The sequence below is a fragment of the Artemia sp. Qi Xiang Cuo genome, chromosome 10, assembly GCF_049724085.1.
Source record: "Artemia sp. Qi Xiang Cuo chromosome 10, ASM4972408v1, whole genome shotgun sequence".
Classification (NCBI taxonomy): Eukaryota; Metazoa; Arthropoda; class Branchiopoda; order Anostraca; family Artemiidae; genus Artemia; species Artemia sp. Qi Xiang Cuo.
The window spans coordinates 41,426,671-41,450,349 of NC_142803.1; the positions used below are offsets into that span (position 1 = coordinate 41,426,671).

The following is a 23,679-nucleotide window of genomic DNA, read 5'->3' on the forward strand; positions in this document are numbered from 1 at the left end:
AAAGATATGATTTATGTTTTTATCGTTCCACTGCGTAAAAAATACTGATTTAATACATGCAATAGATTAGGTAGTGTCAATAACCGGTCATAGAATACCAGTGGGGAAGTCACATCGTGTCTCTGACCAATCACAGAGCGCAATTGTTAGAACTGTAAGCATATTTTGACATTCTGAGTTATGTACAAAAAGAAAAAAATAAATAAAGTTGAAAAATTTCGAAGTTTTAAAAAAAATTTTAATTAAACACTTTTAGGATATCGAATGTCTTTACTGAAAAGAAGAAAAATCACACGGAATCCGGCAACTGAGTCTCTCAATCCCCGTAAAGCTCTTTTAAAAGATACAAAAACTACTTATTTAACATAAAAATTTCGTTTTTAACGACCATCAAGTAAAGGAAAACCACACGGAATTAGGCAACTGAGACTCTCAAACCCTGTAAAGCTCTTTTAAAAGAAACAAACACTACTTATTTAACACAAAAATTTCGTTTTTATTGACCACCAAGTGAAGAAAAACCACACGGAATCAGGCAACTGAGTCTCTCAAACAACTTAAATCTCCTTTAAAAGTTAAAATAACTACTTATTTAACAGAAAAATTTCGTTTTTAATGAGCATCAAGCAAATTAAAATCACACTTAATTATTCATCTGTCACTATCAATTCCCGGAAAGTTCTTTTAAAAGTGTGACAAGCTAAACTACAATAAAGCACTACTCTCGTGGAAATCAATCCCCATTTAGCTCAACCCCCCCGTGCAACTGAACCCTCTTGTAAGTGAACCCCTGTATAACCGAAACCCCCGTGTAACTGTACTTCCTTTAACTGAACTCTCATGCAACTCAACCCTCCAAGCAACCCATCTCCCTCAAAACACTTTTCAGTCATTTTCTCGTACTCTCGTGGACCTCAATCCCCATTTAACTCAACCCCCGTGCAACTGAACCCCCTTGTAACTGAACCCCTGTATAACCACCACACGGAATAAGGCAACTGAGTCTCTCAAACCCCTTAAAGCTCTTTTAAAAGATACAAAAAAAACTAATTAAACACAAAAATTTCGTTTTTAATGACTACAAAGTAAAGAAAAACCACACGGAATCAGGCAACTGAGTCTCTCAAACCCCTTAAAGCTCTTTTAAAAGATACAAAAACTACTTATTTAACACAAAAATTACGATTTTAATGATCACCAAGTGAAGGAACATCACAAAGAATCAGGCGACTGAGTCTCTCCAACCCTGTAAAGCTCTTTTAAAGGATACAAAAACTACTTATATAAATCAAAAATTTCGTTGTAATTTACTACCAAGTGAAAAAAAAACATACGGAATCAGGCAACTGAGTCTCTCAATCCCCTTAAATATATTTTAAAAGATACTAGAACTACTTATTTAACACAAAAATTTCGTTTTTAATGACCACCAAGTAAAGAAAAACCACACGGAATTAGGCAACTGAGTCTCTCAAACCCTGTAAAGCTCTTTTAAAAGATACAAAAACTACTTATTTAACACAAAAATTTCGTTTTTAATGACCAGCAAGTGAAGAAAAACCACACGGAATTAGGCAACTGAGTCTCTCAAACCCCTTAAAGCTCTTTTAAAACTGTGACAAGCTAAACCACGACAAAGCACTACTCTCGTGGAACTCAATCCCCATTTAACTCAACCCCCGTGCAACTGAACCCTCTTGTAACTGAACCCCTGTATAATCGAAACCCCCGTGTAACTGTACCATCTTTAACTGAACTCTCTTGCACCTCACCCCTCCATGCAACACATCTTACTCAAAACATTATACAGTCATTAACTAGTACTCTCGTGGACCTCAATCCCCATTTAACTCAACCCCCGTGCACATGAACCCTCTTGTAACTGAACACCCTGTATAACCAAAACCCCCGAGTCACTGTACCCCCTTTCACTGAACTCTCATGCACCTCAACCCTCCATGCAACCCATCTCCCTCAAAACACTTTTCACTCATTTTCTCGTACTCTCGAGGAACTCAATCCCCATTTAACTCAACCCCCGTGCAACTGATCCCTCTTGTAACTGAACCCCTGTATAACCGAAATCCCCGTGTAACTGTACCCCCTTTAACTGAACTCTCATGCAACTCAGCCCTCCATGCAACCCATCTCTCTCAAAACACTTTTCAGACATTTTCTCGTTAAATTGACAATACGCTCCAAAACATCACTTGTGTATTATACAGTACATAATCATGGCATCTCCTCCAATTCACAAATCCCATTACCCTTTTTTTTGCAAAGGTTAATCAAACATCTCCGATTGCTTATTTTTAAATTGACAATACTTTTCAAACGTTACTTATGTATTATACAGACCCCATCGGCGAGGTAAAGATATGTCAAGTCACAATGTCATTATATCGTTACTTTTCAATTAAGCTATTGAATACTTTCTAGAAATGTCTCTTGTAAGCGTCAAATCTATTAAGTATCTGAGCTTATTCTTTGTATTGTTGATGCAAGCATCCCATTCTTTAATTACCCGTGAGGCATTCTTAACCATCGCAATACCTTTACGCAAATATCTTTTCGCAAAAAATTCGCAAATCTCGTAAACTAAAGAAGTAATTACCCTTTTCAAAAAACATTATTCCTTCTATTAATGAACCCTTGAAACGAAACCAGTCTTATAGCGTCACACAATCTCGCTCCTAGTTCCAAAAATGGAATGCATGTAGATTTCTAGTTCCTGATATACAAGTTTTTTTTTTAGGTTAAATCCGTGGTCATTCATCTGTAAGTTGATTAGTAGGTTTTTTTTTTTTTAGAAAACCGACCAATCAAGTTATTATATTGGACTAACCACCAACTTTCTCTAATCGACTGACACACAAAAAATCGATGTCATAATAAAAAAAACATATCTGCCAAGCCATGTAGAGCTCATTGTAATAGGCAAATGACCCTGGTAACCCAATTACTTGAAAGTACACACACAACCTGTTTGGTACGGAGGGGCCGTAGAATCCAGACGAGCAATTCTACTGTCGTCCTCGTCTAGGGTGGGACGACGTCATAAAGAAAGATTTCACGGAAATGGGAACTTCCTGGGAGGGTGTAATAAAGGTAGGATTTGAATAGATTGGAATGGAGAAGGAGCGTACGTAGCTGTGTTGGCCTAAGGTGGCCTGGTGCTGCGGTGAGTTGTTAGTAGTAGTAGTAGTAGTAGTAGTAGTAGTAGTAGTTTTAGTATCAATAGTTGTAATGGTAGTAATAGTATCAATAATTGTAATAGTGTCAGTAGAAATAATAGAAACAGTAGTATTTGCAGCATTAGAAGTAGCAAAGACAATAGTAGCAGTCACGGTATTAGTATAGATAAGAGTAGCTGGACAAATTTATCACAAAATCAATTTAGCGGCACATTCATCCCAAACTACTGAGGGTGGAATTGAGCCACCTTCATATGGCCAAATATAATTTTTAGACCCTAATGAAGCTGTTAAGGAACGCCTTACACATCCATTAAATTCTGGGGTCTCTCGTAACCTAATGAATCGCTTGGAAGAAATATTACGAGACACAAACGACTGTCCCAAACGTTATGAAAAAAAGCGTGAAGCGGAGGATGATGCAAGTCAGCTTGCTGCTTCACTGGGATAACAGCCTCCGAACGTGCAGCTCCTTTTTACTGTGCCAGACGGGGTCAATTATAGATGTTTGAACCCTCTTGCATGTAATGAAGTATGTGTTGGGCTTACTCTTAATGCTGACCATATTTTTCCGCCAAATGAAATGGTTGTAAAACAACGTGGCAAAAGTCTTGTCATACCGATCATCGTGTATAGCCCTTTACCTACCCAAGGTTTTATCCGGCTGGTACTTCAGGATGGTCAAGAGGTAAGCTACTTCAAACACCGTATATAAGTCGTCCACATATAACACGGCTTGAATTAGTAAGGTATCGTATTGTTGTTCGACCTGAACATGCCAAAAGCCTTACTGTGCAATCTGTAACACCCGACCTGCGTCGAATTGGCCTTAATATTTGGAATTTTGGTGGAAGAATTTTCCAACCGCAATATTCGTGTTTAGCATGATCGTATTGACTGTATTAAGTTTAACCAAAAAAGTATTATGGCTAAGACTACATAGTTATGACTTCTCAACGACTTAGCCTCGAAACAGAATGCATTCATTGACTAAAAAGTAATATTTTATTGATACTCATCATTGGTCGGATTAACACGCTACATTTTGATGACGCTTAGCTATTGTTCATTGCCTTGGACCACCATGTTCTTTATAACTGTGACTTGCAATCTTGATTGGCCTGAATTTAAAGAAGCGGCAAGTATTAAATCTGATGATAACTCTATTATAGAACAGTCCCCTCAAGATCGTCCCGATCTCATTACTCGCATTGTAAAACTAAAATATGACGATATAATCAATGATATTGATAAGAAGCCCATGTTTTGAAAGGTGGCAGCATGTGTGTATACGATTGAATTTCAAAAAAGTGGACTGCCACATATACATTTGCTATTGATCATGAGCCGTAAGGATCATATCCATTATCCCGTTGAAATTGATGATCTTCTTTCAGCCAAAATTCTAAATTCCACCGATTCATTATTAAGAGAATTAGTCTTAAAGTTGATGATTCATAATCCTGTGGAAGTTTAAATCCACATGCGAGTTGCATGATCAATTACCAAGTGCTGCTTCAGTTGTCCAAGTTAGTACAACTCAGTCGCATTTCTAGCCGATGCTGAAAAAACAAAGTATCAGTGTCGTTATGATTCCAAATTAGACAAAATGAATAGAGAAGAATTTTCACATGACCATGGTCTTTATTGTAGATTCCAATAATCATCGAATTACTCGTGATAATCGTCATGTCGCCAAATATAATACTCATATGCTTAAAAAATTTCAATGTCATACAAATGTCGAATATGTTGGAAATATAGGTCAGGTAAAGTATTTATATAAGTACATCTACAAGGGACATGATTTTGCTTCAATAAAGATTATCGAAAATAAACGGTGCATGGTTTACAATGAAGCAGATACCTATGTGAAAGGACGCTGCATTACACCAACTGAACCCTGCAGGCGACTATTTAGTTACTATATCCAAGAAAGAGCCATGCCATTCAACGTTTAATTGTTCATTTGCCAGGAAATTACCTAATGCAAAATATCAGCCAAATTCAAGAAGATCTGGTAGATATTGGACAACAAGGCTCAATGTTGGAAGCGTATTTGAGTCACAACCAGGTTTTAAAACAAATGAAAAACTCAAAATTTCTCTATTATTGAGTAATATCTGAACACTATGGATGGAGTGGAAATACCAGTACATTGGAACACAGAATCCGTCGATCGTGTGTCATTGGACGAACTGACAACGTAAATTTTGTGGCTCATCCCGAGTACTTTTTGTATCATGTGAAGAATGCAACAAGTTTTGAAGATATTAAAACGTTTGATAACATTGTTTATTCCACATAAAACAAACCATGCCTGGCTCATGGCCTTGAAACCGACGGTAAAGAGTGATTCGACACCCTAGAAGAATCAGCACTGTCCAAAATGCCTTCTGTAATGCGAATACTCTTGACACAGATTCTTGTTTTTGGTGATCCTGCAGATCCATAAGCTCTTTGGGAAATATTCAAAAATCAGTTGGCAGAGGAATTTATTTGGCATGCAAGACGAAGTAATTTACCTGAAGATCTTGTAGTAAAGCATGCATATCGCATTATTGCCTCTAAGTTAAAACCGATGGCAATAGAAGTTCGAAAATTAAATTTTTGGATGAAAGGATAAAGCATGGACAGCATTGAAACCAACGAAAAGAACCAAAACTTGGAATTTCTAAATTCTAGCGAGTCAGTTGTTACTACAGAAAGTATGTATCGGTTTCTGCAAGGAAAATAGCTTGACATTGTTGACAATATTTTACATGCTGTCAATGATCCTAACTATGTTGATAAGAAAGTCTTTTATAGATGGGCTAGGCGGTGCCGGTAAAACATTTCTTTATAAGACGTTTTACCACATTATGTGTGGAAAAAATACAAAGTAGAATGTATGGCTTGTACAAGAATAGCAGCAACTCTATTGCCATTTGGACAAACAACACACAAAACCTTTGGCTTGAAAGTTTCACTTTCCTCAGATTCTGTTTCCTCTATAAGACCTGGTTCAAGCAGAGGTTTAGAATTAGCTCAAGTAGAAGCCTTCCTACTTGACGAAGCACCCATGCTTTGCAAGTATGGCTTACAAAATATGGATCAGTTGTTGCGGTTCATTGCAAATCCAAACTTGCCAGTTGGTGGGGAAATTTTAGTTGCTGGAGGTGATTTCCGACAGTGTTTATCAGTTCAACACCGAATCAACCGCAGTGAAACACTCGATTTAAAAACAAAAAAATCATCTCTGGAAGAAAGTCAGACATGTTGCGTTTGAGAAAAATATGCGGGTCGATCCTGAACAGGAAGCATTTGCATAGTACATTTTCGAACTGGGAAATGGAAATCTTCCTAAAAATAAACTTAATGAAATTGAATTACCAGAAGACCTAATTTTCCAGTGGCAATTTAATTGAGGATGTATTTGGAGAATTTTTGTCTAAACAAAGTTCTTATTTAATGAAGAATCGAGTTATTCTAGCTTCAATCAACAAAGAAGCTAGTACAATAAATGCGAAAATTGACGATCACCTTCCAGGAGAATACAAATCATATAAAAGTTACGATTCTGTAATAGATAAAGGAAAAGGAGGAACAGAATTCCTAAATTCAATTGAAACAGCAGATTTACCACTGCATGACCTAATAATAGAGTAAAATACGATAGTTATGCTTTTGCGTAACTTAGACATTTCAGAAGGGATGCGTATTGGGACCCATCTTATTGCTACTGAATTATGTAACTACATAATTAAGGCAAATATAATTACTGGAGGAGAATCAGGAAAAGAATCTCACATATCCCGAGTTACAGTGGACTCTATTAAAGGTCAACTTGGATGTACTGTTCAAAGACATCAATTTCCACTTTGACCAGCATTGAGCCGTTTCGCTCCTTACTTACACTTCATTACCACGAATTGTTTGATTTGGCTTCCAAAAGTGTAATTTTCAATTGTAATTTTAAGAATGAAACACCGTCACCAACCCTTAACCAGAGGTTACCAGTCCCCCGTCAAGGCAACAAAAGGAGCAACAATCTATTGAAGAGCAACCCTCATCTGATGGCATCCGAAAATTAATGACCATGTTTTACAAAAAGAAAGAAATGTTTAGTATAGACAAAATCAACATTGCCACTCGTTAAATAATTATTATAATTCAGAGTGAACTACATATTAGTTTCAAATGACTAGAACAAATTTCCGAAAATTTTAAAAGAGGCTGGAGTCCCTCGAGATTAGTGCCAAATAGAAATAAATAACACTTACTTGAATTGTCACAATCAAAAATCCTAAACTTGAGGCAGTTTTGTAAAGGCATTTATATACAACTATTTCAGCACTTTTAAATAACTTTAAAACATATTAGATTCCTTCTTTTCTGAAGTATTTTTAGATAATAGTTGAGTGCTCTTTTAAGTATTATATTCCAAGTGTATTATGAATCATAGTGAAGATTTTCTTACTAACTAGGAAATGCAATCATAGCAGGCAAAGAAATATTCCTGCATTAGTCTGACATATCCTATTAGTTCAGTCTACTAGTATAACAAACAATGACGTTCAACCCATTATTTCAATCTATCATCATTATTTGTTGAAAAGCATTTAAACAAACAATTTACTGTATAAAACAAATACAATTAAATGATTCCTTTCATTCTAACGACACCCTCATTCATTTTCAATCACTGAAACAAACAGCAAAACTTTAGCGTAAAGAGCAAGGACTATATATGACAGTTATATTGGGTGTAGGAGTAAGATACAGCATTATCATCAATTGCTAATTACAAGGTAATTTAAGCTCGTACTTATCTGAATGATCTCTTACGGAAGCTTAGAGCAGTTTGTCTAGAAACATTATTTTTCCGTTTCTTGGGGGAGGGGGTGTTAGGTGTCCTCTCTCCATAATACGATCCAGCAACCCCCTTTTTTATAGTTGGTGCGTAACTGTGTAATGCTTTACATCCATTCGTGTTAACATAACTAGTATTATATTCCTGGTATTAAATAACTATTCATTTCTACCTAGTGCATAATATCTAAGGACAAACTCATCACCATAAGACCGTATGGTGTTTGAAACTGGAAGGCTCTATTAACAATTCTTTGACAGTCCTAAGCTAATGAGCCGTCTCATAATTCCCACTCGATAGCATTTTTGGCCCTAATTGGGACAAAACTGTTATTTTGCAGCATAAGGGAGCTGGCACTTTGCTTTGGCACGATCTCTTTTGTTCAAGGAAAAGAGCACCATAACTTTCAACTTCAGTTTGAATGAGTCCTTAGGCAATATTTTGCGCCCAAAAGTTCGATACGATTACTGATTGAGAGGGGGAAAAAAATTAAACCCACATCCGTAACCATGTGCTCAGAAGAAAAATATATTTTATATTTTCTCAGGTAGGGGATTGAAACAAAAATGAGTTCTCCAAGAAGTTGGATTTAATGTACCCCACCCCTTTTCAGGGGGTATTTTTTCCTCTTTCGAAAATTAAGGAAATTTTCTTATGCTAATAATGTTTATAGGTATATTCAAACGTAATGAACATTACATATTTGGATATAACATGAAGTGTAGAATCTTTAACGTCTGTCTTAATATTAATTAAATAAATAAAAAACAAGTTTTTTTTAACTGAAAGTCAGGAACGACGTTAAAACTTAAAACGAACAGAAATTATTCCGTATATGAAAGGGGCTGTCCCTCCTCAACGCCTCGCTCTTTACGCTAAATTTTCTCATTTTTAAAAAAAATAGAGTTGTGAGAAAGTCAAACTTTAGCGTAAAGAGCGAGGCGTTGAGGAGGGGATAGCCCCTTTCATATACGGAATAATTTCTGTTCGTTTTAAGCTTTAACGTCGTTCCTTACTTTCAGTTAAAAAAACTTGTTTTTTTTATTTAATTTTTGAATGTTTTTGAATTAATGTAGGTTTTGATTTTGGCTCACCGTAGGCCTACATGAATAATTAAAAAAAAAATTGAACATTAATTTTACTTTTATTTGGTTAAATGGCTTTCTCGATACCTGTTTAATTTTATTTACGAACGTTTTTATTAGTATTAAGTATACGTAACTTACGAATTAACTTACGTAAGGAACCTCTATATTCATATATTTTCAATACGTATATTAGAGGGTTCGCCCCCTAGTCAATACCTTGCTCTTTAAGCTAAAGTTCAAATTTTGTTCAAGTTCTTTAAAAATGACCCCTTAATCACAAATGCCGTTAATTAGAATAAATAGCTCTTATGAAAGTACTAAATAATCTTTGGCCTAAAGAGCGAGGTATTGACTAGGGGTGAACCCAATCATATACGTAATGTTTTCTGTCGTTTTAAGTTTTGATGTTGCTCCCTACTTTCAGTTAAAAAACTTGTTTTTTTTATATATATAATTTCTAATCTTTATTTAAATAATGCTGGTAAATCCGGCGCCCCCTTCATAGCAATGTCCCTTCTCCCATGAAAACTTCCTTCATGGTAAGATCCTCTCACATATCCCCCGACACCCCCCCCCCACTACCAGAAAAAATCCCCTCTGAAAACGTCTGTATACTTCCCAATAACCAATACTATATGTTAACAGTGGGTAAATTTCATAACTTTCAGCCCTCCCCCCGGGGACTTCGGGGGATTAAGTCATCATAAAAGACATAGTTATCATATTTTCGACCATGCTGAACAAAATGGCTACCTCAAAATTTTGATCGGGTGACTTAGAGAAAAAGAAGAGCGTGGGAAGTGGCCTAATTGCCCTCCAATTTTTTTGGTCACCTAATAAAGGGCACTAGAACTTGTAATTTCCATATTAATGATCCCTCTCACGTTATTCTAGGACCAACCGATTGATACGATAATCCCTGGAAAAAAAAAAAAAAAAAAAAAAATTCACGCATCCGTGATCTTTCTTCTGGCAAAAAATGCAAAATTCTATATTTTTGTAGATAGGTGCTTGAAACCTCCGCAGTAGTGTTCTCTGATACGCTGAATATGATGGTGTGATTTTCATTAAGGTTCTATAACTTTTAGGGGTCTTTCCCCCTTTTTTCGAAAATCAGCCAAATTTTCTTAGGCACGTAACTTTTGATAGGTAGGATTAAACTTGATGAAGCTTATATATTTGAAATCAGCACTAAAATCTGATTCTTTTGATGTGTATATTGGTATCAAAATTTCGTTTTCTACAGTTTCGGTTACCATTGAGCTGGGTCGCTCCTTACTTACATTTCGTTACCACGAACGAAAAGCACGAAAAATTTTTCTGGGGGAAGTAAAGAGTGAAGTTGAAACTAAAACGAAACAAAATTATTGTTTTACAGTCTATCTAACATATATGGATAAAACTAGTGCAAATAAACCAACTAATGATATTTCCTCTGTTTGGATGATTATAAGCTATAAAGCTATTGTATATTATAGAACACCATGATCATAGAAAACTATGATATCGGAAACTTTTTGGCAATCACCATAGATTTGTTTTCGCAACAAACTTTTAAGATTAACCGAAATAATAGTTGCCATTCCTGATTCCTTTCCATTCCTTAGTGTCAGATGGCATTTTTTCTCGTTAGACCGTATTTTTCAACTTTTGGTTACTATTGGCTGTGGTTTGCTCTCTACTAGGTTGCAGCTACTGCTACAACCATGGTCAAAATTTAATTTTTATAGTTTTGGTTACTATTGGCAATGGCTACTCTGTGCTTTCAGTTTCTTACCGCGAAATTTTTAATGTGACTGAACTTGTTCTTTATTCAGGTAGTAACTGTTATAAGTTGGGGATTGTAAGGTGTACCTCGCTTACCTTAAGGATTTTTGTAATGTCAGGAGGAAACTGAGCTAGTGAGGAGGATGACATCCGTCGATATATCCTTTCAACAAATATCCCTGCTCTTATGGCATTGGCAACACTCCTAAATTTCGGCTTCTCAAATCCGACTTTTCGGCTGCAAGCTGAATTTTGTCGAGTGAAAGTAGATGCCAGCCAAGCCCTAACCTCAGGTGGCACAGAATTTTGTTGCACTTCTGATAGGTCATCTTCTTCTTCAGTTATTTTTTTGCTAGAAAGAAAGAACTCAGTAACTTTAACAAGGATTATTCAAAAGCAAAAATAGAGGAATTAAGAGCTTAAGCAGCATAAACTTGCCCACAAATCAAAACACATTATGCGTGTACTTTTTTCACATATTTGTTCTCTATGCAACTTAAAATATACGGCATTAATCGTGTTTATATACACGCATACATCATGATTATATTTATGGTGAATACTGATACACTAGTTCAATTTGTTTTGATTAAAAATTGAATAGATATAGCTATTTTTAGCAACTTCGGTAGTTTTGAGCTGTACACACTCTAACCATTCTTTCATTTTATGTTGGAAACAATTTTCAACTGTGAAGAGTAAAGAAAAAAGATTGAAAGACGTTTTCCAAAAGCATAGAAGATAAATTTATGCATAAGTATTACAGAATACATATAGGACATGATATTACCCAAGATGATACGAGAGGAAGTTGTTGAAACTGTTGAAGAAGTAAAGAATTTTTTTTACTTAGACAGTCTTATAGCAAAGGAAAAATATCTTGGAGAAGGATTAGAAAGTAGAATGTAGAAGAAAGGTAAATGATGTGGCACTAGACTCTATTGATCAAACCGGTCGGGATGACCTCCGTTTTATTACCGTTCAGCTAGGAAGTGCAATGGCACTTTTTAATGTAGTGTACTTAAGCCAGGAAGTGTAGTAATTAGAATAAAGGAGGAGCAGGATATCCTTACTATAAAAATGTCATTGATTTACTCTAAGGTAAACTCAAAAAGAATGAAACAACGTATCATGAATCAGCGCTGCTGGCTTGAGCATGTCCTCTAGATGGACAAAAACCGCGTTCCGAGGGAAGTTCGACAAAATCCTCCATACGAGGATTTCAAAAAGGCTGGGAAAAGATTACAAAAGTTTGTAGGCCTCAAGAGGCAAAAACTGGTCAGAGTTTGTATTACTAATATACAAGAGAAACTACAAGTTCATAACAAAACTTCTTCCCATACTTAGATTTAGAAGTTTTATGTTAAAAAAGCTTACATTTTTTAAGCATATTCAAATCATAGGCAGCGCAATGGCGCTACCTAAGTAAAGAGCGATGTGGGCACAATATATTATTCATTTATTTTTATTCGGACCAGGACACTTTGTATAAAAGGATTTGTCGTAAATTCCTCTAAAGGGGCTCATTTAATTCGAAAATAAAATTCCTAGCGCTATTTTTAATAGTCAAAAATGATTGCTGGGCAACCAGCCCCTACCCCCCTAATTTCCCCGAGCAAATCCAATCAAAATTTCGAGATAGCCATTTTGTTCACCGTAGTTGCAAGGTTCAATAAGTATGCCTTTGAGGATGACATCCCCCCACCCACAGCACTAAGGAGAAGGTTTGTAAGTTATGCCCCGGGGATTACAATGTTTTTTAATGGAAAGGGTGATCGTATGAACTTCTGAGGGGGCTCATAGTATCGAAAATCAGAGATTCCAGTGCCCCTTTCCAGAGTCAAAATGATCAGAGGGCAATCAGCCCCTCCCCCTCATCACATCCTATTTTCCCCGAAAGTATCCGAGAAAGATTTAAATAAATAAATAAAACTATCGGGGCTACTGCTATTACTACTTCTACTTTTAAAATTTAAATAAATAAAAAGAGTGTAAATGTGTACAAGTTGTCAAAAAGCACAGATAGAATTTTTTAGGAATAGTATAAAGTCTTATTTTTCAGGTCAACTTGAGGAGGGCAACAATAAAATTAAGCAATACTATTTGGGCCAAAAAAAAAATATAATAAAAAAAATAAACTGTCTCCAAAATATAAATATCAAGCCAAACTATGAATTCATATGGAAAAAGTTGAAAAGACATAAAATATTTTTTTTTTATAAAAGAGTTTATTCTAATCTTTGAAACGAATAGACATTAATTTAAAAAAAAAATTCCACAAAAGAAGTTTTTAAAAAAAAGTAAAGACTTCCATTAAAACAAAAATAAGCTAAAAAACCTTCCAAACATAAAACTACCCCAAATCACCATCAATAAATAAATGACCCCTCCCCCCCCAAAAAAAGAGGAATTAAAATAAATAACCTATTCAAAGTCAGAACAAACAAACATTAACGATAGTCTGGCTGACAACCCCCATGCGCTCTCAAGATCAGAACATAATTTGCACTTTACTGAAGAAAAAAAAAATTACCGTGGATTTTCAGCTTAATATACTATATTAAACTGAATTAAATAGTATATTAAATTGCCAATTTATTATACTATATAAATTTTTGCTCGTTTTGATTTTGAGTCGGTTATTTTTTGTAATTTCTATCCGTTTTGGGCTTCATTTATTTATTGATGATGATTTGTAGTAGTTTTAAGCTTGGAATGTTATCTGGCTTTATTTCTGCTCATTTTTGATATAAAGGTGCTTTTTACTTTTCTTTGAAAAAAAGTTTTTAAAACAATTGATTTTCAAAAGCAGTTAAGAGCAATAAGTTCTATTTCTAAGTAAGAGACATCGTGATATTTAGTGCCGACGGGACAAACAATTCCGTAAATAGAACTTTAAAATACTAAGAAGAGAAAAGAAAGGCCTCAGCAAATTTGCTGTGTATCCCTTCTGCTGTGTACCAGCTGGTGACGTGGTGACGGTTGCTGGTTTCAAGTCCTGATAAAGTGAGGAGGGTTGGGTGATAGGCTTGCACCCTGTCTCCTGGACTTGCTCTGGCGAGAAAAATTATGTTGCAATATACAACGGTAATCAAGCCTTGGAAACTTCTTCCCAATTACAATATTCCTACTCTGAAATTTCCAGGCGCTGAACTACTTCACCAAATCAGCTCAAGCAGTATTCTGTTGCTATCATTGGTTTTTACAAAAACACTTTTACCAGGAATAGGTCAGAAATACATCAGCAACCCCTCTAGTCCTATTGGTTGGGTACTGGCAACACAAGGAGGGCTAGTGTTCGTCTGATTCTCCATAAGAGAACTAGAAAAGCGCTTGTGTCTCATTATGAGCATCTCCTATCAGCCCGCCTGAAACACCGCCACGGAAGACTTTTTGTAGTTGTATGCTATGTACCAAAAAACAAGAATGCCCCCGATGTTAAGGACCAGTTTTACACAGACCTCACACAATTGACATCTTCTATCTCTCCTCACGATATTCTGATTCTTTTTGGAGCCTTCAATGCAACCGCTATTGATCTGTCAGGCATCTGAAAAGACGTCATGGGACATATTTTCTCAAACGTAACTAATGACAATGGAAACCGTCTGCTTCAGCTTTGCAGTGCTCATCACCTTGTTATCTCAAACACAATTTTCGAAACATCTCGTATTCTCCAGTATATCTGGTGTAGTAACGAAGGCATCAGAAAGAAAATAATTTAAAATATCATTATCTCTTGTCCTTGGAGGACATCGGTTTCTAATTGCCGCTTATTTCATGGTGCTGACCTCGGTAACACTGATCATTGACTCGTAGTTGTGAAAATTCATCTGAAGTTGAAATCAAATAAGGCTGATCAGCGCATTGAAATGGTAAGTCTCTGCAGTCTCGGTACTCCTGTAATCAAAGATTGGTATGCAGTCGAGATAAAAAACCGCTTTGCAAGCCTTTCCCAGCTTTCGGATGTTGAAATGATGCGGAACTGGTTTGAAACTGACGTTACCGACGCAGCTAGAACAACTTCTGGCTTTCAGGTTCAGATTAGAAAGCCTTGGCTGTTACAGGAGGCTGTAAAAAGCATCACACTCCAAAGGCAGGCCAGACTGCAAGGGATATAAATTTTTATCGACATCTCAAAGGTGTCAAGAATAAAACTAATAATTAGGGATCTCAAGTTATTCGTTGACGCCAAAGCAAATTATCTGCAAGAAGATACCATGAGGAAGAATTTTTGAGCATTGTACAAACACCTGCGTGACCTCATTGGCCGGTCTGTTCAACCAATTGAAAATATACAATCTGCGTTCAGAATGCTCCTTGAAGACACAGTACTGAATCTTTAAAGGTGGATGTTGCTATGGTTGCAAATACCATTCACTGCAATATGGGGCTCGGAGATTTTTCCGAAAAACTGGCGTACAGGAGTAACCATTGTGGAAGAGATTGCCAGGGTTCCTGTTTTTTCTGTCCATATTTGCTCCAAGAAGCTTCATCTTCCTCTACTTAAATCAGATATGGCTATATTTTTATTAAGGTACCAAATCCTCTTTTATTACAAATAAATTTAGCCTGGCTGAAGTGATTCCTACGAATCACTTATCAAAAAAAAAAATGTTCTGAGGATTATTCCAGGTCAAGATGTGGGGACTTACGAATGTTAGACAATTTTTAATTCCGTTTTAGATTATATTTGCGCTCGAATGGCCTCTACTCTTTTTCTCTGTTCTTTTGTCTGCTTCTTTCTTTTGCCTTTTGCTGCTTGTTTTGTTGATCTGTTGTTATTTCTGTCTGAAGATGTATTACTTTGAAGTTTTAATTTTATCTTTATGTTCAATATATTAAGCTAACACATCGAACTCTGGTCTCTGTTAGCTAAAGTAACAACTTTGTTATTACTATTGTAACAATACAGACTTGCCTTACCTTACCATAGCTCTTAGCACCTAGCAAGCTCGTTTTTATGGTGTTGTTGCAGCTATTTTTTGCACACCTCCAAAGAAAATGCAGAGCAGAGCAGGCTGATTTTATGCCTGGCAGATCAACGACAGAACAGGTTTTGTCCATAAGGCAAATCATTGAGAAGGTGAATGAGTTCCACCAACAGGCTTCATTGCTTTTGCCTATTTCAGGGCAGCATTCGAGGCTGCTGGTTGCGATTCTCTATGGATTGGCTTATCCTTTCAATTCAGTAATTATCCTTTCAAAATATTTGCTAAGTCAGGGAAATGCATCAAAAAACTGAGACCTATGTGCAAGTAAACTTTAGACACAGCAAGTTTCCAATAAGAACAGGAGTCAGGCAAGGTCACTCAGTTGTTCCTGAGCTATCTAACTGTAGTATAGACTATAAAATGATTAGCATGACCCGGAAGTTGAGCTTTGGGCTAAAATATAGAGACAGAGTTATAATTGTTTGTGAATTTGCTGATGATATAGCATTGGTCACAAACTCCAACTCACAGCTACTGAAGGCTCTGGACAGGTTTCAGGAAGAAGCTACCAGGATTGGACCATCCATGAACTGGAAGAAAACAAAAGTCATGGTAGTACAGGCAAAGTCTGACGCCAACAAATCAAATTACTCGGTCGCTAAGAACCAAATCGACGTGATTGACCATTTTACTTATCTTGGTTATATTATTTCATTGGACGGCTGTATTGACCATGAAGCTATTGCCCCCGCGGCCAAGGCCTCTGACGTTTTCGGTAGTCTGATCCATGTTTGGAAGAAGAAAATGAGAAAATAAGCCACCAAAATGGAGATTCTTGGACCCTCGATCTATTATATCCTGCTGTATGGAGCTGAGACTTGGCCTGTGACTGCAGCTGTCAAGCGCCATCTCAACACTCTTCAATCTAAGTGGTTTTGGAGAATTGAGGAAATACGAATGACAGACTTTGTCAGTTATGTCCGCCGTGAACTATGAATTCCATGTAACTCTCGTTACACCAGGCTGCGCATCGGATACTTCGCTGTTTCGAATACCTTTTGTGGCTGCCTGCCGCTACTCCGACTCAGATTCTTTATGACTATGAACCAACTAGTAGAGGCTGGAATCGTCCAAGAGGAAGACCCAATTCCCAATGAAATGACAATCTAGTCTCTGGACCAGACTAGAATTTCACTCAATGATAGTGAGGCCCTTGCTCCTAACCACCCCATGCGGAGAAGGCTTACGACGGTCTCAACGCCACAAGGGCATGAGGATTAAGTGAATAAGTAAGCCTGATATTGCCAAAAATTGCAGATGTAACTGTTTATCATTAAAAACTGGAATTCCTTTTTTCCTAATTTCTTAGGGTATGTATGGCTGTGTGTGTTTCTAAAAGACCAATTCAAACAGTCAAATTTTATTTTCACTGTCCTTTGTACTCTAAAACAAGAGATAGTGTATACTACTGTAAGTCCTATATAATCTACATTTTTATCGCAGTTCTGTACAATTATAAAGTATTATAAAGAATTCTTAGCTCAAATTTGTAACTGGTGAACTGTATTTTTTTTCAGTTTTGTAACTCATTGTTTTTGCCATGGAATCCTTTTTGGTTTCATTAAGCAGTTCGTGGGAACGAGCTGTAAGTAAGGAGCGACCCGGCTCAATAGTAACCAAAACTCTAAAAGACTGAATTTTGATACATCAAATAGATACATCAATAGATACATCAAAAGAATAAAATTTTTATGCTGATTTCAAATGTATAAGATTTATCAAGTTTAATCTTACCCATCAAAAGTTACGCGCATGAGAAAATTTGACTTATTTTATAAAATTGAGAAAACAACCCCCAAAAGTCATAGAAGCTTAATGAAAATCACACCGTCAGATTCAGCGTATTAGAGAACCCTATTGGAGGGGTGTCAAGCTCCTATCTGCAAAAATGTGGAATTTTGTATTTTTTGCCGGAAGAAAGATCACGGATGCGTGTTTATTTGTTTTTTTGTTTGTTTGTATTTTTTTCCCAGGGGTGATCGTACCGACCCAGTGGTCCTAGAATATTGCGGTAGGACTCATTAAAACGGAAATTAAAACTTCTAGTGGCGTTTTTAAGTGACCAAAAAATGGAGGGCAACTAGGCCCCCTCCCACGCTCATTTTTTCCCAAAGTCACCAAATCAAAATTTTGAGATAGCCATTTGGTTCAGCATGGTCGAAAAATTTAAGAACTATGTCTTTGAGGATGAATTAATCTCCCCCCCCCCCTCCTCCTTTCCCCTGGGGAAGGGCTGCAAGTTATGAACTTTGCCCAATAAATTACAATGTTTACAGTAGCCTATCGGTTATTGGGAAGTATACAGACGTTTTCAGGGGGGATTGTTTCCAGTAGTGGAGGGGGGGGGGCGGGACTACGTGGGAGAATCTTTCCATGGAGGAAGTTTTCATGGGGGAAGGGACATTGCTATGAAGGGGACGCCGGATTTCCCAGGCATTATTTAAAAAAAACGAATAGAAATTAAATAAAAAAAAAAAAGTTTTCAACTGAAAAGCTTTTCAACTGAAAACTTTTCAATATCAAAACTTAAGACGAATAGAAACTATAAAGTATATCATTGAGTTCGCCCCCTAGTCAATACCTCGCTTTTTACGCAAAATTTTTTTTTTTAGTACTTTCATAAGAGTTATTATTCTAATTAACGGCCTTTGTAATTAAGAGGTCATTCTCAAAGAGTTGGAAAATTTTTTTAACTTCAGTGTAAAGAGCGAGGTATTGACTAGGGAGCAAACCCCCTAATATACATAATAAAAATATGCGAATATAGAAGCTCGCTACGTAAGTTAATTCTTAAGTTACGTATATTTTATTACTAATAAAAACGTTCGTAAATAAAATTAAACACCTTTCGAGAAAGCCATTTAGCCAAAAATAAAAATAATATGAAAATTTTGTTTTAATTATTCATGTACGGTGAGCCAAAATCAAAACCTGCATTAATTCAAAAACGTTCAAAAATTAAATAAAAAAAAATAGTTTTTTAACTGAAACTAAGGAGCGCCATTAAAACTTGAAACGAACAGAAATTATTCCGTATATGAAAGGGGCTGTCCCCTCCTGAACGCCTCACTCTTTACGCTAAAGTTTGACTTTTTCTCAAATTTTTATCGTAAAGAGCGAAGCGTTGAGGAGGGGACAGCCCCTTTCATATCCGGAATAATTTCTGTTCGTTTTAAGTTTTAATGGCGCTTCTTACATTCAGTTAAAAAAAAACTTACTTTTTTTATTTAATTTATTTAGGTGCAGAAGGCGTATCGTGAATACCAATCCCATAGTTCGTCTTATAGATTCACTATGTAAATCAATGCTATATATTCAAGATATTGGCTAAAGAAATTTTTTTCACTTAAAAAATAACTAAACCCTGAACATTAATGTGCTTTAAAACTTTGTTCGACACAGATCATTTTCTTTTTTGTCTTTTTTTTCCCTTCTCCCATCTTCTCATCTTCATCTTGCGTCGCAAATCTTGGTCAAAGAAATTTTTTTTTTACATACAAGATTTTTTCCGCTATATATTGCTGCCCAATTTAAATGTACGCTCAGCTAGATATCAATGTAAAGGAATATTCATTATTTACGCCACAATTTACTTCCTCTTTTATACGTAGCCCTTTTTAGTCTAAAGTGATGATGCTTTGAAATTAATGTCTAGCTATGTACCAATGTGAACTCAGATTCTAGAATTTTCCCTTTCGGAATTCAGAGTTTAACTGATTCTGAACCAAATAATCTAGTTTTAAGGATGACAAATTATACGATTCATACAAACACTTTTTTCTCCTTCGGTTATTTTTCTTCTATGAACGATTTGTGGATTTTGGCAGATGGCCGGGAAATTTAGAAGCGCTTTCTAATAACCCTCATAATTTCCCTCTAGCTCTTCGCTTCCATAGACCATAGCCAAGATTCGATTAAAGGATGGCAAGAAATATCCTTTTTCGATATCATTGTTGACGAACGGAACAGCTTCTGAACTAACATTTCCATATTTTATTGATTTATTACATTTTAAAACTAAGTTCTCCAACAAAAACTCAAGAAGATGTTTAAAATTTTAAACAAAATGAAATTGTCAATTTTAAACTTGGTTTTGTCACTACTCAAATGATTGAATAGGCTAGAATGTTACTTGCATTTTACTTTAAAAAAAAAGATTGAATTGAAGGTTCTTTTTTAGCCGATTGGTTTTTGTGCTCACTGGAAAGTAGCAGATTCAAAGAAACTAAACAGTGGCTTTGTGGATAAGAAACAAAGGTCTTTTTGAAATAGTAAAAGTAAATTAATTGTCCAAAGTGTTTTATACTAAGATATTTCTACCCTAAGTAAGTGCGGTACTCACCACGGCTTCTTATTGAGCATGTACCTAGGATCTGTTGGTTTAGGACGTTCATAATGTGATCTTAATGATTTTAATGATTAAAATTAAATCATTTAAGACCGTTTTCTAAATATTCCTTGAGTGATCAAGGGTGAAAAGAAGTAGTGAACCTCTATATGTATGAAGTTAGGGTCGAAAGGACAAATGGATAGGAGGAATGATCTGAATAAAAGCCCAATTGTCACAATCCAGATTCTTCAACCACACAGACTAATAACGTATTCATAACTCTGATTTTGACAAGGTATAATACTGTCTTCAACTTTGTTATCAGCACCTTCAGAAATTGACAATCATCAGACCGTTTTATACACACTTTGGTGCAAATCAGATACCATTTGTAAGATATATACTTTGTTTCGATTTAGAGAAGCCATATAATTTTAATAATGTTTAATGATTGAACATTTAATTGTTTAAGAACCTTCTTTGAACATAATGAACATAAATAGAAAAAGGTAAAACATTTATGCTTGTGTGAAGTTAAAGAAGAGGGGATGGTAAAAGGGCTAGAATAAGAATGGGTTTTCAAATTAAACACTGCAAATCTTGTAACTTATGGTTCTTTTAAGTTTGAATTATTATTATAGGACTTTAATTCTGCTCCCTTAAGCCTTAATATGGATCTTTACTTTTCTTGAAAAACACCTTTTTCCGAAAGTTTTATAAAATTAATTAAGTTGATGAAAAGTTTTATACGTAGTTTTGGTAAGTCTAGCCTGTTTTGTATCAGGGCTGAGAGATTATCTTGAGACTTTCAAAAAAAAATTCAGGGAGGGAGGAGGGGCCTTTAAATTTCTAAATGGCGAAGGAGATAAATTTTTTTCCCGGCGATTTGAGATCGATTTGGAACTTTCAGGTTTTATTTTTTCAAGGGATGAGGAGAAGAACTGGCATTTTTGGGGAGAAAAGAAGGCAAATTGTATTTTTTCCGGCCCTCAAAAAGAAGCATATGCTACGGTGTTTTCTTCTTTAAACCTGTTGTCCAACATGCTCAACTACTAGTTCCCAGAATAACCCGTCACAGATTGTGCGTTGAAGGAATTCAACGCATATTCCGGAAGACAGCGGTGGGGGGAGGGGGCTGGCCCAAGGACCTTAAATACATCCTTGCATGACCCACATTTCAAAAAGGTGTGACATACCCATACATTGTGAGATATGTACTTAATTTGTTTTGATTTTTGGACTTCTTCATAGGTATATTAGCCTCCTTATTGTAATCAGCGAGATAAAAAAGCCATAAATAACACTTGGGAGATTTGGATGGTATTTGTGATATATGTGCTAAATGAGCTCCTACGAATGATTAAATAAAAAAAAACAAGTTTTTTCAACAGAAAGTAAGGAGTAACATTAAAACTTAAAACGAACAGAAATAATTACGTATATGAGGGAGTTCGCCCCCTAGTCAATACCTCACTCTTTACGCTAAAGTTCGAATTTGGTTCGAATCACAAATCCCTGAATCACAAAGGCCGTTTAATTAGAATAGATAGCTCTTTGAAAGTACTAAAAAAACTTTAGTGTAAAGAGTGAGGTATTGACTAGGGAGCGAACCCCCGCATATTCGTAATAATCTCTGCTCGTTTTACGTTTTAATGTTGCTCCTTACTTTCAGTTGAAAAAACGTGTTTTTTTTTATTTAATTTCTGATCTTTTTTAAATAATGCTGGGAAATCCGGCGCCCCCATCATAGAAATGTCCCTTACAAAGATCTTCCCACGTAAGCCCCTCCTATGAACCCCCTCCCCTTCACCCAGAAAAAATCCCTCCTGAAAAAGTATGTATACTTCCGAATAGTCAATACTATGTGGAAACAATGGGCAAAGTTCATAACTTGCAGCCCTTCCCCCGGGAACTGTGGGGGACTAAGTCATCCTCAAAGACATATTTATTAGATTTTCGACTATGCTGAACAAAATGGCTATCTCAATGGCTAACCCAGTTTTGATTGGATGACTTTGGGGAAAAAAACGAACGTGGGAGGGGGCCAAGTTGCCCTCCAATGTTTTTGGTTACTTAAAAAAGGCACTAGAACTTTTAATTTGCGCTCGAATGAACCCTCTCACAATATTCAAGGATTACTGTATCAATACGATAACCCCTGAAAAAAAAAAAAAAAAAAAAAAAAAAAAAAAAAAACACGCATCCGTGATCTTTCTTCTACCAAAAAATACAAAATTCCACATTTTATCTACTGTAGGGTTTCCTGCTTTAATGAATCTGATGGTTTGATTTTCGTAAGGATTCTATCACTTTTAGGGGGTGTTTCCCTCTTTTTTCGAAAATAAGGCAAATTTTTTCAGGCTTGCAACTTTTGATTGGTTAGACTAAACTTGATGAAGTTTATATATTTGAAATAAGCATAAAAATCCGATTCTTTTGATGTATCAACTGGTATCAAAATTCCGTTTTTTAGAGTTTCGGTTACTATTCAGCCGGGTCGCTCCTTACTTACAGTTCGTTACCACGAACTGTTTGAAAACACAAGATTAAGTATTTCGGAAGCAACGCTATGGCGTTGCCTATAATAAAGGCCATACAGTTCCAATGTTTTATAATTTATTATTTTTTCCCCCAGAGGCACTTCATGTTGAAGAGGTGATTGTATAAACTTTGGAGGGAGCTCATTCAATTGTAAATAGGAAGTTCTATTGCCTTTTTTCAGAGTAAAAAACTGATCGGACGGCAACTAGGCCCCCTCATCCCCCTCAATGCTCTTTTATCACTAAAAGCATTCAATAAAATTTTGAGATAGCCATTTTCCGAAAAATAGTTCAAAGATCAGGTAACAAAAACTCTGGAGTCGACAACCTCAGAGATGTCTCGTTTGATTGAAAATTTAAAGTTCAAGTTGCCTTTTTCTAAGTCAAAAGTGATCAGAGGGCATCTACACTCCCCCTCCTACGCACACACAACCTCTTTTCCCCAATTGTATCCGATCAAAATCTTTAGATAGCCAGTTTGGTTGAAATACTCCAACGATCAGATAAAAAAACTTCGAAGTCAACATCCCACACCCGAGCCCTGGGTAAGGGCTGTAACTTAGGACCTGGGGGTCATATAAGGTTTTTATGGAAGAGTCAAACTTCAGACGGGACTCAAATGATTAGAAATTGAAAGTTCTTATTCCCTTTTAAGAGTCAAAAGTGATCCGATGGAAACTAGCCCCCCCCCCTCCAACCCTCTTTTCCTTAAATGCGTCCGATTAAATTTTTTATATAGCTTTTTGGTTCAAAATAGACCAAAGATCATATAAAAAACTCCAGGGATAACACAGCCCCCCAGAACCCGGGGGCAAGAGTTATAAATTATGCCCCGGGGGCATATAAGGTTTTATGGAAGGAATGGTCGTATAGACTTCGGAGGGGCTCATTCGATAGTAAATCAGAATTTATAG

At 36.1% G+C, this 23,679-nt stretch overlaps 1 protein-coding gene across 1 annotated transcript in view; it reads right to left on the minus strand.

Moving 5' to 3' along the window:
- The window catches only part of LOC148947773 (uncharacterized), a 307,493-nt gene that overhangs the window by 3,993 nt on the left and 279,821 nt on the right, over positions 1-23,679 (minus strand). Inside the window, exon 7 of the mRNA XM_089096004.1 lies at positions 10,998-11,253. Within this exon, the coding sequence (XP_088952130.1) occupies positions 10,998-11,253 (256 nt within the window). The remainder of the gene's footprint in view (positions 1-10,997; positions 11,254-23,679) is intronic.